General features: G+C 43.4%; 1 protein-coding gene across 1 annotated transcript in view; it reads left to right on the forward strand.

Moving 5' to 3' along the window:
• The window catches only part of MSH2 (mutS homolog 2), a 231687-nt gene that overhangs the window by 203346 nt on the left and 13022 nt on the right, over nt 1-15319 (forward strand). Inside the window, exons 12-14 of the mRNA XM_029593377.1 lie at nt 1602-1847; nt 5084-5288; nt 5870-6117. Coding sequence (XP_029449237.1) covers nt 1602-1847; nt 5084-5288; nt 5870-6117 — 699 coding nt within the window. The remainder of the gene's footprint in view (nt 1-1601; nt 1848-5083; nt 5289-5869; nt 6118-15319) is intronic.

Raw genomic sequence — 15319 nt, forward strand, 5'->3', positions numbered from 1 at the left:
TACAGCAATTTCCAGGGTACAGAAAGGACAATAAGAGAAATTCTCAGGTTTGGGTCCTGGCCCATATTTTTCCTGACCAGATTACATTTCTGGTCAGTTGGCAGTATAATCATACTGTATTTTGTTTCTATAGCTGCTATTTATTGTCTTTCCCTCAGGATTATACTTAGATTTTCTGCTCATTATTTGTGTCTTTGATACCCCTGAAGACTTTCAAAATGCCCCACCTGAGGTCTCTTGTATTGCTCTGTCCAGGATTTGGGCCTTTCTGTATCCACTCATGCTGTGGCTTTTGGGAAGTAACAGATCCTCTCCCACTCATTCTCTCCCTGCAGGTTTTTAAATACCTCACCTGAGTTCAGAGTGAGTTTGAAGCCCCCACTCATCCTGTTCTTAGGAGCTCCACCTCCAGAGCCCTGTTGGTGTAATCCTTCCCCATGCCTTCTGGGGAATGTAACTCCCTCTGATGGTTTCTACTTATGATTCTGTTTATTAGTTGGATTTTTCTGAGACCTTCTGGAGAAATCATACTCCCGGGATGAGGGGGTCTCTCATATCACAGCATTTTAAATGTAAAGAAAAATGTATATGTAAGTTCATATTAACTTGCACTTTCTTGATACGTATTCAGTTGAACTCCAAAGACTGGGCTAGAGAACCCCAAATTTTGCGGTTGCCTTGAGCTGTTTTCTTGTGCTGTGCTGTGTACTGTTGCTCCCCCTTCGAGTGAAGACCGTTGCATCAGCAGTCTCCATTAACCTAGGCACAGTAATAAGATAGTTTTACTTTTCACTCTTATCACAATTTTACTGGATTGGCAGGGAGGATAACTTTCAAACAACGGCATGCGGCTGCTTATGCTCGTGTATGTGGTTGTGCATAATTTTACTATAATATTTTATAACCTGCACATATCACATACACACATTATAAGGTATCTGTATTTTGGCTTATGCACGAAAACATGCAATGCATTGAAACCACGTATATCAATGCATTGAATGCACGTATTTTACTTACCTATTTTAAAAATATACTGCGTACATTTTATATATGAAAATAAAATAGGACTTAACCATGTAAGTTGGTGTAATTTATAACATGCGCTTAGCAATGAAATAACCATTTACATTTATTGAGATTTATGAATCGCCTAACACTAAAATAGGCCAATTAGTTTTCCTGTTTGCCCAGTCCATCTCCAGGTCATCAAGACTCTCCTGGTTTTTCAGCAGGTGAAAAATGTATGCGTGTAAGTGTCCTTTAAAATAGCAACATATGTGTGTATCTGTTGGTCCCGCCCGGGAATGCCCCAGACTGACCCTTTTTTTAACACGCTTATGTATGCGCGGGAAAGTGAAAATCCACATATTTTGGACTTTTATTAAAAAAAAAAAAATGGAATACATGAATAGAGGCCACTTACGTGCGTATATGCTCATTTTTACACACATAATGTTTTGAAAATTCACCTGTTAATGAGCTACTGTTTATAAGGTTAGAACACGGTTCTTATAGACTTGTAGCTAATTAATGAGAGGTATTCATGGGGAGAAAAAGAAACAAAGCTGTTATGTTGTTTTTTTCTTTGTTTTCAATAGGCTACGTGGAACCAATCCAGACTCTGAACGATGTCATTGCGCAATTGGATGCTGTTGTCAGCTTTGCTCATGTATCAAATGCTGCACCTATGCCCTACGTACGTCCAGTTGTCCTGGAAAAAGGACAAGGAAGAATCATCCTGAAAGCTTCCAGGCACCCTTGCATTGAGGTTCAGGATGAGATAGCATTCATCCCCAATGATATCTCCTTTGAGAAGGATAAGCAGATGTTCCATATCATTACGGGTATTGTCTAGTTATCTAGTATATTCTGCTTTCATTTCTCTTAACCGCATGCAAGAAAAGAAAGGCATGTTTATGTGCAATTCTTGTGGATGCTAAATGTATTCAGTACCCTAAGTATATTTTACCTAGAATGAAATATATCTGTTCTAAAGCCAAAATTGAGCTAACAATTACATTTAAAAGGAAATGAGCAGCCAGGAAACATTTTTATTGGGCTGCTGTTTAAATTTGTAGAGGTGTTTAGTTATGTTTTAAAAACATTTGGCATTAGAAAAGAATGTTTCCAGTACATAAATGTTTGTGATACAGCATTTGAGGATATTGTTTGCACCTTTTGGGTTTTTTGTTTTTTTTTTTTCATTTTCATCAGCTTGCTGCACATGTTGGTGGGTTTGCATATTTTTGTCACTCCCAAGGAAACAGAGGAATAGCAGTGATTTTGCATCCTGCACACAGCCAGGAGAGAGAGACTGTCTTCAAACCATACCATCAGCAGGCGGGTTGGGAGAGATCTCAACGAATGTGGGCACATCTCATGTCTCCAAGCTTTCAGAATCAATTCTGATTACAAAGCAGGAAAAAAAAAAAAAGGAAGGCAGGGGCCTTTTAAGATTTTTTTTGAGATTGCCTTTTTAGTATATTCCAAACACAGAGTGAAAAGTTTTAAAGTTGGCCACTGAACATGGTAAATCTGCTAAGCAGTAATGTGCATTTTTAATGTAGTTTGTATGTGGCTGTCCTTGGGGAAAGAATGTGCAGTTTTCAGACTCTCTCCTACTGTAAGATGTGTCCGGTGCAGATTTTGAACCTTATTTTTTTCCTGCTCTGTTTGGAGAAAATTCCCTGTTGCATATTCGGTGTGAAAACTCTGAAATTACATAAACTCCGGCATGTATGCTTAGTACCAGTGCCAGTTTATTATTTTTCTGTTTGTCTGGTACTTTTTTCTTTTCCTATGCTGCTTCTCCAAAATGTCAGAAATGATTAAAAAAAAACAAAACAAACACCCCCCCCCCCTTAAAAATGAGGGCTTTTTGCACTCAGCTACTGATATAGTTGTGCTTGGATATATCATCTTTGCAGTCACATAAACATTTGGCCTGTATCATACTAGGAAAGAAATGATGACACTTGTACAGTTAGTCTTCACACCTTTGTACATTTTTCACATTCGATGTAAAAAAAAAAAAAAATTCAAATCAGAATGCTTTAAAGTAGGAGTTTGTTTTACTGATCCACACAACATATACTACACTTTTATCTGGAAACAATTATAGAAATATTCCAAAAGTAATTAAGAATAATAAAAAAAAAAAAAAAAAGTCTTGATTGTGTATAAGTCTTAACACCCTTTATCATAGCAAACCCAAATTAGCTCTGGTTCAAAAAATGTCCTCAAGACCCATAATAAATTAAATAGAGCCCAGCTGTGTCCAGTCATAGTAGTTGAGCTGGTTCGAATACTCCTGAATGAAGAATCAAGCTGTTTCTGATGTGTTTGAAGTGAATTTGAAGCAAAAGTCAACGCATGGCAAACACGTAGCTGCCAAAAGAATGCCGGATAATGTTATGTAAAGGTAGAGATTTGGGGGAAGACTATAAGAAAATGACAGTGTGTGGATATCCTCAGGACACTGTCCTGTCTATCATTGTAAAGTGGAAACAGTTTGGCACCATCAAGACATTGCTGCGATCAGGCAGTCCAGCCAAACTTAGTAGCCTTGGATTAAAGAAACTGCTGTGGAAGATCACTGTGAGGCCTAAGATTACTTTAAAAGAGCTTCAGAGGTCTCTGGCTGGGGTTGGGGAAAATGTTGATTCTGCAACAATTTCAAGACTGCTTCACAAACATGGCTTCTCTGGAAGCGTGGCAAGAAGGCACCCACTGTTGAAGAAAAGTCATACGATGTGCTGCATATCATTTGCAAAGGAACACGTACAGGCACTGCATGCGTGTGAGAGAAGGCTTTGTGATCTGATGAGACCAAAGTGGAACTTTTTTGGTCTTGATGCTAAGCGATATGTGTGGCATAAAACAAACCCAGCACATCACTCTGCTAGCACCATCTCTACAGTAAAGTAGGCTGGTGGCAGCATTATGTTATAAGGTTATTTTGCAGCAGTGGTAAGCTTGTGAAGACTAGGGGGCACTCCATGAACTTAGCATGTGGCACGTTTAAAACTAATCAGAGAAAGTTCTTTTTCACTCAATGCACAATTAAACTCTGGAATTTGTTGCCAGAGGATGTGGTTAGTGCAGTTAGTGTAGCTGTGTTTAAAAAAGGATTGGATAAGTTCTTGGAGAGGAAGTCCATTACCTGCTATTAATTAAGTTGACTTAGAAAATAGCCACTGCTATTACTAGCAACAGCAACATGGAATAGACTTAGTTTTTGGGTACTTGCCAGGTTCTTATGGCCTGGATTGGCCACTGTTGGAAACAGGATGCTGGGCTTGATGGACCCTTGGTCTGACCCAGTATGGCATGTTCTTAAGAGAGAGGAAAATATGGATGGTGGAAAGCACAGGCAGATCCCGGAGGAAAACCTCTTCCATAGTCCTGAGACTGGGGAGAAGATTCACATTTCAGCAGGGCAGTGATCCTAAGCACCAAGCAAAAGCAACAATGGCTTGGCTCAGCAAGAAGAAAGTGAAAGTCCTCGAGTGGCCCAGTCAAAGTCCAGGCTTGAATCCAGTGCAAATGTCTAACAAGGCTTGAAAACGGCACTCCACAGACAATCCTCAGCTAACTGGAAAGAGCTTGAACTCTTCTGCCAAGAAGAATGGGCAAAAACTACACCATCCTGCTATGCAAAATTGGTAAGCACTTAGACTACAGAACTCATGACCGTTATTGCTGCAAAAAGGGCTTCCAACAACTATTGAGTCAAGGGGTGTGAAAACTTGTGCATTCAAGACTTTTGGGGGGGGGGGTTATTCTTAATTACTTTTGGAATATTTCCATAATTGTTCTTTCAAAATGAACATGTAAAGTGCATTGTGTAGATCAATTAAACCTTAATGTATTTTGATTTGTATATTTTTGACAGAGTGTGAAAAATGTATAAGGGTGTGAAGACGATTACAAGGCATGGAATGGATGTTTTGATGTTTGAGTCATGTTCTGCATTTTTGGAGACTTGGTTAAACTAACCCAGAAAAATGTGGGTCTGAAAATGAAAAGGAGGAGTGGCGGGAAGAAACTCTGCAGACTCTTTTTGTGACTGATTTCTCAGGTCCTAACATGGGAGGTAAATCGACGTACATCCGCCAGACTGGCGTGATCGTTCTAATGGCCCAGATTGGATGCTTTGTCCCTTGTGACTCGGCGGAGGTGAGCATTGTGGACTGCATCCTGGCTCGAGTTGGAGCAGGAGACAGTCAGCTCAAGGGAGTCTCCACTTTCATGGCTGAAATGTTAGAAACCGCTTCCATCCTGAGGTAAGAGATGCGTGCAGGATGGGGTTTAATGGAAATTCTTAAACTACTGGATAGATTCTAGAGGCTGAAGTATTTCCTTTCCACATTTCTTCTGACTGTAGCATAATCTATTAAATGGCACATTGATTTGGTATCAGTCCCTGCAGAACTTTGAAGTGAGCTTTGTTCCAACATGGGAGACACTAAGAATGAGTGTGTCTCTGTTTTTGAATCTTTAATTGATTTATCACTCTCAGTTGTACTTAATTTGGTAACTTAGTCATGTACTAAATCAGAAGCCTCTAGGCCTGTGGGAGGGCTCAGTTTTGCAAATACAGAATGTACCATATGAACAGTGCTGATAGCTAATTAGTTATACCGATTCCTTTAAATATCTAAGAGCCAATATATTGCATTCTGACTGTATCATTGCAAAACTGAATATACTGGGGTGTACTGTTTCATTAGGGTTAGGGAATTTTACTCTTAGTATATTTTTGCCTACAGTGACAATGCTTGCTGGTAATTTGTATTTTCTTCTGTCACTTGGCTATATTGAATTCTTGACTTCTGATTAAATAAAAATGTATTGTTTGTTTCAGGTCAGCAACAGAGAATTCCCTAATTATTATTGATGAGCTGGGAAGAGGGACCTCAACATACGATGGATTTGGCTTGGCCTGGGCTATATCTGAATATATTGCCACCAAAATTGGTTCCTTCTGTCTGTTTGCCACCCATTTTCATGAGCTGACTGCATTGGCTGACCATGTGGCAATAGTTAATAACTTGCACGTTACTGCTCTAACCACTGATGAGACCCTAACTATGCTTTACCGTGTAAAGCAAGGTAAGTGCTGTTAAGAGCAAAAGCAAGTTGGTTTCAAACGCAAGAGATCTTACATACTTTGCTTACTGGAAATATTTGACTTTCTTATTTGTAACTAATGCTTCTGTGCCTGATGTGTATTTTGTAAGTTAACTAAGGGGAGCAGTGTATAGAGCTATTTTATCTTTAGAGTTTTTTTTAATAAGCAGATATCTATATTACAATGTCAAAGGGGGGAGTAGATCTGATTCAGGAAGTAGAACAGTCGGAATGTTAAATAGCAATGTAGTTGATGGATATTGGTATTGTGCTTTTATTGCCTGTTCTTATATTTTCAGATACTTTAGACATAAGGGTTCATTTTTCAGTATTGTGTTGTGAGTCATCTTGGTAGCCCATTTGTTAAAATAAGTCCAGATTGAAGCACTGCAAAATGCAAGATGTATGCCTCTTTTGATGTTATTGTTTGCCATCATCGCTAGAGCTTCAGGAAAAAGCCTGATGTGCTGCTGTGTCTGAATTGATTTCTTTTGAAATAACTCTAAGCTCATCATGGTTGAGTGAACAATATCTATTATCCGGGTAGGTCATTATAGGTTTGACTTCAAGCATTGAAGATTTAGAGCAAGAGCCTTAGACAAATTAAATCTGCCCGTTGTTCTCCTGCTTTGAAAGTTAGACCAACCATGTCTAGCTCGTAGAAAAAAAAACCGATTGTGCATACCCATTAAAGTAATTTTGCAAATAAAACACTACATTTTTAACAACAAAACTCTCTAGATTTCCCTGTTACTGATTGGTTGCTGTTGTGGAACGCCTGGGACTCCCTCTGCAAAATACTCCAGCCTTGGCTAACCTAGTGAGGGGAAGCCAGGCTCAAGAGTCAAACCAGAGAACATAAAAGCTCCTTTTTAGTTACATATTAACTGTCTTTTGGATAAGATTCACCCATGCAGTGTGCAACAGTTAAACTGGTGGTAATAAAAGAAAAAAAAATTGTAACAATGTCAACATGGCAAACATTAAACATTGGTTAACACATCTTCAATCAAGAAACAAGCAGAGAGGACATATGGAAGCAGAACATTAAAAATAGAATATAATAGATATAGTAAACAGTGTGACAGACAAAAGTATAACACTAGGATGTATGATGATTAATTCACATAAACAAATGACTGGTTAGCTATTTTGGGTTTTCAGTTTGTGTCAAACAGGGTAAATGCAGGAGGGTGCTAGAGAGCACTGACCAGGATGTCTATTTGAGAAATCAGCTTCTGAGATTATACTAAACATTTGATTCCTCCCGTTTTGGAGCCATCATTTTTGGTATATATTGTTTGCCTTTTGCATATGAAAATGACTACAAACAAAAATATTAAAGGAGATTTATTTATTTCTCCTAGGACAAGTAGGATGGTAGTCCTCGCACATGGGTGACATCAGATGGCGCCAGGCATGGAAAACTTATATCAAAGTTTCTAGAAACTTTGACTGGCACACTCAGCATGCTCACGCGTCCATGCAGGATCCCTCTTCAGTCTCTCTTCTTTTCTGTGGAGCTATCGTCTCGTGGTTATGAAGTTTGTGCTCTTTTTTGTTATTGGAAAGCTTTTTTCCCAGTCAATTCTTCAACTTTCCTGTGCTGGATCCCTCTCCATTCACCTGGCTTATTTAGTTGGGTGATGTGGTAAGCTTTCTTCCTTCTGAGCCGTCGATTCATGGTGGTGTGTTACTTTGGTGCCCGCTAGTCATCGACCGGGCACTGGGTCTTTTGTTATGGCATTGTCAGGTTTTCGTTAGTGCCCTAATGCCCTTGGACTATATCCCTCACGGATCCATACAATGTGTGCATCCTCTGCCTGGGGGCATCACATGACATTTGGGGGTGTCACTTTTGCGACCAGATGACCCCCAAGGGCTGGCGTACCCGCCTGCATAAAATGGTGAAGGCCAAACCCTTGACTCCAGCATCAGGGCATCAACTCCGAAAGGCCGAGGAGAACCGATGGACACCGAGCCTTTGCTGTCCATCCCTCCATCGGGGACCTTAATGGAGCGAGGTGCCAGGGATTGACCGTCATTGGTTTCTTTCTGCTTGAGGACTTCTGGATCGTCTTCTTCCTCCTTGGCACTGGGGGGAGACCAGGCCGAGCACCATGGGAAGTCCAGGAAACATCGCCACCTGTTTGTCTTCACACGGTACCGGACTCGGGTTGGCACTAGCGCCTGCTCTGAAGCCCCAAAAGCAACCCCCCCCCCCCGAGAGGAGACACCACTATCCATTGAATCCGGGAGTCCCAGGCATTCCCTACCAATGCCGGAGCCGGGAAACGATCTCCCTCGGGGCTCTGGCAGCCACCGTTGTCTCCTCTTCCTTCCGGGGCCATCCCCATTGTGGGTTCCTCTGAGGAGGAAGGGTCTTCAAGGCCCACGGCACCTTTGAGGCCCCTGGTTCTGCAGCTAGCATTGCCTGGTTTGGTTCCGGGGCCTTTGATACCTTTGATATCCTTAGGGCCCAAGCCGCAGGGACTGGGAAGGGGCCCTCCACCGGTGTCTTAGGACCATTTCAGCGATGATGACACCCCTTACGACCCGAGGGGGGGTGATACCTCAGAGTCTTCCTCTGAGGACTCTGACCTGTCTCCTCCAGAGGAGCGGTGCTGGTTCCCACCTAAGGACCTAACCTGTGCGGGAATCCATTCCGTTTTGATTTCTAATGGAAGAGGATGCCAGACACAAAATGCTGGAGGTTCTCCAGCTTGTGGATGCCCTGAAGGAGGTGGTGGCTGTTTCTATTCATGAAATCTTTAAGGAGCTCCAACTTCGGATTTGGGAACAACCTATCTCGGTGCCTCCGGTGAACAGAAAGGCTGACATAGTTTATTTGGTACAGCACACTCTTTGAGGTTTGAGAAGTGTCAACTCCCACATCAGTCAGTTGTGGTGGAGTCCACCTTTAAAAAGGCCAAGCGTTCTCGCACCCAGCCTCCACTTCTCTGGGATGGGAACAAAAGACACTGGATGTGTTGGGTAGGAAGGTGTTTCAAGGCTCCATGCTGATTGCCCATATTGCCTCTTACTAGCTGCACATGACGCAATATTCCTGTAATCTCTGGAAGCAGGTCCAGGATCTTTGAGTGCCTGCCTCAGCAGCAGGATGGTTTTTTGGCAGTCATCCAACAGGGCCTTGAATGTGGAAAACATGAGGTATGCTCCACCTATGATGATTTTGAAATGGCAGTGAGGGTGGCGGCCGTGGGCACTGGTGTCCGGAGGATGGCCTGGCTCCGAGCTTCTGATCTCTAACTGGAGGTGCAGGAGAAGCTCACGGACCTGCCGTGTACTGGCGAAAACCTCTTTGGAGATAAGGTGAGGGATTCTGTGGCTCAGTTGAAGGATCCCCATGAGACCCTGCAGCATCTCTCAACCAGTACATCTGACCCACCAGGAAGTCTTCTCAGCAGGGCCCAAGGAGGTCCTTTTATTGCCAGAGGGAATACTACCCTCCTACCTCTTATGCCCATTCCCAGGGTGTGAGATGTAGGGGATGCCCTAGAAAACAGCAGACCCCCAGACCTCAGCCAGTGCCCCAGCTGAGCCCCACTTTGGGGTTTTGACTGGCTGCGAGGGAGCATCAGCCAACCATCCGTGCCCTTGATGCCAGGCCCTCCAGTCGGAGGCTGGCTGCGGTTCTTTATGGGCCTGGTGTCACCTTGGACCAGTGGGTTCTGTCCATCGTTCTTTGAGGGTATCTGTTGAACTTCATGGGTGTCCTATCGGACTCTTCCCTGTCCCCCTTTGGGATCCATCTTCACATCAAGAAATAATTTTGACTGAGTTCTCCACCTCGTAATGGCCAGAGCAGTCGAGCCAGTTCCGTTGCAGCAGCAGGGGCGAGGGTTCTACTCCAGGTATTTCCTGATTCCAAAGAGAGCAGGGGGACTCTGCCCTATTTTGGATTTGAGAGCCTTGAACAAGTTTTTAAAAAAGAGAAAAATTCAAGATGGTCTTTCTGGGCACCCTTATCTCACTCCTGCAAAGTAGGGACTGGCTTTACTCCCTCAATCTAAAAGATGCTTAGACCCATATCGAGATCTTCCGTGGTCACAGGGAAGTATGTCCAGTTTGTTGTGGGCAAGCGACATTTCCAGTACAGAGTGTTGAACTTTGGCCATGCCTCTGTCCTGCATGTCTTCACCAAGTGCCTGGCAGTAGTGTGTGCTCACCTTCAGAGATTGGGGGTGTAGGTGTTTCCCTACCTGGATGACTGGTTGGTCAAAAGCACCGCTCCAGAGGGAACACTGTGATTCCTGCACTTGACAGTTCGGTTGTTGGAGGCCCTGGGATTTGTTATAAACTACCCAAAGTTTCACCTTGTTCCATTGCCTCAGTTGAGCTTCATCGGTGCCAGATTGACCATTGCTGAAGCCAGAGCTTTTCTCCCCTGAGATTGGGCACTCGGGCTGATGACCCTTGTGGGAGTGGTCCAATGGAGCCAGCAGGTCTCTGCTCACTGCATGCTGCAGCGCCTGGGATACATGGCTGCAACCATCCATGTTACCCCTTCCCTTTATTACATATGTGCAGAGCTCAATGGAACTTGTGGTCCCAGTGGTGGCAGGTTACCCAAGATGTCCATGTTTGCATCCACCTAACTCCGCCTCTCCGAGATTCCTTCTTGTGGTGAGAGAGACTGGCCAATTGGGAGTGTGGATTTCTTTTCAGTCTCCCTCCTACCCATATTGTGCTTACCATGGATGCATCCACCCTGGGATGGGATGCCCATGTGGAGGAACTCTGTATTTAGGGTCTGTGATCTGCTCAGGAAGCACAGTGTCAAACTTCCTGGAGCTCAGCGCGATCTGATATGCGCTATTGGCATTCAGAGATCGGCTGATCAACAAAGCAGTCTTGATCCAAACTGACAACCAGGTGGCGATTTTGGAACCTCAACAAGCAGGAAGGTATGAGGTCGTTCCTTCTGTGCCAAGAAGCAGTTCAGATTTGGTCATGGGCTCTGTCCCAGGGTATGGTGCTCTGAGCCAAGTACCTGGCCAGGACGGAGAATGTGATGGCTGCCCTGCTAAATCGGGCCTTCCGACCCCACGAGTGGTCCTTGAATCAGGAGGTGACAGACTATTCTGCCTCTGGGGCACCCTGGACATGGATCTCTTTGCATCCCTCTACATCAGGAAGGTGGACTAGTTCTGCTCCCTGTACAGGATGGCTGGCTAGCCATACGCAAATGCCTTTGCCTGCCATTGGGGCAAAGGCCTTCTGTATGTGTATCCTCCACTTCCTTTAGTAAAGAAGACTCTCCTGAAGCTCCAACAGGACGAGGGGACCATGATCCTCATAGCTCCCCATTGGCCAAGGCAGATCTGGTTTCCAGTCCTGCGGGATCTTTCCCTCCGTGAATCGATTAGTCTGGGGACTTCCCCAGACCTCATCACACAGGATCAGGCATGCTGCACTATCCCAACCTCAGGGCCCTTGATCCTGAAGGCATGGATATTGAAAGGTTAATTCTGCAGCCCTTTGACCTGTCAAATGATTTGTACTGGTAACTTCCAGGAAGCCTTTCACTAAGAAGTCTTATGGCCAGAAGTAGAGGAGGTTTTCTGTGTGGTGTGAGCACCATGGCTTGGACCCATTCTCCTGCTCTACACCGAAACTGCTTGACTTCCTCTTGCACCTTTGGAAGTTGGCTTAAAGACCAAACTCCATTTGGGTGCACCTCAGTGCTATTGGTGCCTACCTGCCAGGCTGTTGATGGTTCACCTATCTCTGTGCAGCTTAGAGTGGGTCAATTTATGCGGGGTCTACTGCAGTTGAAACTTCCCCTGCTGTGTCCTGGGACCTCAATGTGGTGTTGGCTCAGCTCATGAAAGCCCCTTTCGAGCTGATGCGCACCTATGATTTGAAGTACCTGACCTGGAAGTTCATCTTTTTGTCACAGTCACTTCAGCGCCCAGAGTCAGCGAGCTTCATGCCCTTGAGACGAATCCATCTTACACAAAGTTCTTCCATGATAGGGTGGTTCTGCGCACACACCCTAAGTTCTTGCTGAAGATGGTGACTGATTTTCATCTTAACCTGTCCACCTTTTTTCCCAAGCCTCATTCACATACAGGCCGATACAGTACCTGCTATTGGACGCGCGTTTTCCCTTACCCCATATTCAGTAAGGGGCGGAAAACGCGCGTCCAACCCGCCGAACCTAATAGCGCCCTCAACATGCAAATGTATATTGATGACCCTATTAGGTATTCGCGCATGATTCAGAAAGTAAAATGTGCAGCCAAGCCGCACATTTTACTTTCAGAAATTAGCGCCTACCCAAAGGTAGGCGCTAATTTCTTCTGGCACCAGGAAAGTGCACAGAAAAGCAGTAAAAACTGCTTTTCTGTGCACTCTCCGACTTAAAATCATGGCGATATTAAGTCGGAGGTCCCAAAGAGTAAAAAAAATAAAAAAAAAATTGGAAGTCGGCCGGCGGTTGTCGGGTCGAAAACCGGACGCTCAATTTTGCCGTTGTCCGGTTTACGAGCCCGTGGCTGTCAGCGGGCTCGAGAACCAACGCCGGCAAAATTGAGCGTCGGCTGTCAAACCCGCTGGACAGCCGCCGCTCCTGTTGAAAAGGAGGCACTAGGGACACGCTAGCGCCTCCTTTTGCCTGTTTCTATCGCCGGGCCTCATTTAAATACTGCATCGCCCGCACAGGCGAGTAGGCATTCACCTGCTCTCCCGCGGACTTTACTGAGTCGGCCTGATAGTTTGGATTGCAAACGAGCCTTAGCCTTCTACTTGGAGCGAATGACAGGACATAGGCAGACCACACAACTGTTTGTCTCTTATGACAGGAATAGGATAGGAGTGGCGGTTGCCAAGCAGACCCTGTCCAACTGGCTGGCAGATTACATTTCCTTCTATGTTGAGGCGAGACTGCAGCTTGGGGGCCATGTCAAGGCTCATTCTGTCAGAGCCATGGCGACTTCAGTGGCCAACTTGAGAGCAGTCCCCTTGGATGAGATCTGCAAAGCTGCGAAATGGAGCTCCCTCCACACTTTTGCCTCTCACTACTGTCTGGACAGGGATGGCCAATTTGACAGATTCGGTCAGTCTGTCCTCTGGAATCTTTCAGCTGTAAAACCCAACTCTTCCTGCCTAGGGCCCATTGTTTAGGTTCAGGCTATCTCCCTCTCTTACCAACAGCACCAGTGTTGTGCCCATTGGCATCTGGTTAAGTGTCTGTTGGTCTCATCTTTGTTCATGAGTAGCCTTTAGCTAGGGATTCACCCATGTGTGAGGACTACCATCCTGGTTGTCCTAGGAGAAAGTAGAGTTGCTTACCTTTCTCCTAGGACAGCAAGATGTTAGTCTTCATGAAACCTGCCTGCTATCCCACAGAGTTGGGTTTCTCCTATGTTTATTTTATTTTTTTGTAATTCTATGCTACGAGACTGAAAAGGGATCTTGCGTGGACGTATGGATAGTAGCATGCTGGGCATGCTCAGTGTGCCAGTTAAAATTTCTAGAAAATTTAATAAGTTTTCTGTGCCGGGCTCCATCCAAGGTCACCCATGTGTGAGGACTAACATCCTGCTGTCCTAGGAGAACACGTGTTACAGGTAAGCAACTCTGCTTTATTTAAAATGCTTGTATTCTGCAACTTCCAAATACACAATTTGTCCAGCGCAGATCACAAAGTTACATTTGTATTAAAATAAAACAAGTCGCAAACAAGATAAACTTCTTTATAGTTCAAGTTAAGTAGGATCTTCCATCTCGTACTAAGATGGTGGCAATGAAAGAGCAGGCCATCTTACAAGCTGTCATGAATGAACTGCTTAAGTGAGTTACTAAAGGGTAATTTGGAGAAGAGTGCTGGAGATGCAAGGTCTTAAGGGACGTTATATCCCTTTTTATTGATATACGAGATGAGAAATTTCATTTTATTAGCATGAAAATAAACTTTCAAAAAGAAAGCACAATTCACTTTTGAACCAATGATTATATAGGACCGCAAACAGCAGCAAAGAAAATATCTCAAAGTGTTTAAGTTGCTGCAGGGTGATATGAAGGTCTTGACAATGGAAACATAATATTAGTATTTCTAAACAAGAAACACCAGTAACAAAAAAGATGTGTTCTTTGATGCTATTTTGTCAATGGAATTTCAATTTACCATTAGATCCAATTCTACACAGAAATCAAATTTTAAAGTATGGCAAACTAGATCTTGGATGGTCCATTCTTTGTTTAAGTGAAGGGGTATTTTCTGACCCTTTATAATTACAACACCTAGTAGAGAGAGAGTTTTTATTCTTCACCTCATCAATCGTATTCAGGAACAGATTATTTTTGGTATTTAGAACCCTGGTAACTTCTCTGTTAGATATGGACATTGGTAATGTAGTTTCGGATCTTGCAAGTATCATCCTTAAAATGTATTGGCCAGATATAGTGTTTAATTCTGGACTCCTTCAGGAGGAGGATTTTAAGAATGTAATCATATGGGCTTGTGAGGATTTTTTTTCATAATACCGCTAATGATACCTCTTGGGATATATGATGGGATGCCTTTAAAGCCAACTTGAAAGATGTAATTATTCATTCTGCAGGGAAGACTAAAGAAAAGAATAAAGAACTGAAAGATTTGGATAAGGACATTAAGTCTCTAGAGGATCGATATATTAAAAGTAGAGAATATGGGTTATTAAACTTGCAAAGATTGAAGTATAAGTATAATTTAATATTGAGTCAGTGTGCTGTGGTATTGATTTTTTCCCAAAAGGCTATATATTATGCTGAGGACAATAAGTGTAGGCGCACCCTGACTCAGTATCTCAAACAGTAAAAACAGAGAGAATCTACACTAAGAATAAAGAGGAAATCAATGTTTATAAGGATAAGGAGAATTCTCCAGCAGTTTACAAATCCTAGTTCCTAAGCTCAAATTACTGTACCAGGGCATTTTGAACAAGGGTAAAATGGATGGTTCTTTTATAGAGGTTAGATTTATAGTATTAGGGAAGCCAGATAAGGATCGCATGTTTGTGCATAATTTTCATCCCATTTCTCATATAACTGTAGCTTGCAAGCTTTATGCCAAAATTTTGGCCACTAGCTTGGCTTGGGTTTTGTCTACTGTTATACATAATCATAGTAGTTTTATTTCTCCCAGGACAAGCAGGATGGTAGTCCTCACATATGGGTG

The sequence above is a fragment of the Rhinatrema bivittatum genome, chromosome 3, assembly GCF_901001135.1.
Source record: "Rhinatrema bivittatum chromosome 3, aRhiBiv1.1, whole genome shotgun sequence".
Lineage (NCBI taxonomy): Eukaryota > Metazoa > Chordata > Amphibia > Gymnophiona > Rhinatrematidae > Rhinatrema > Rhinatrema bivittatum.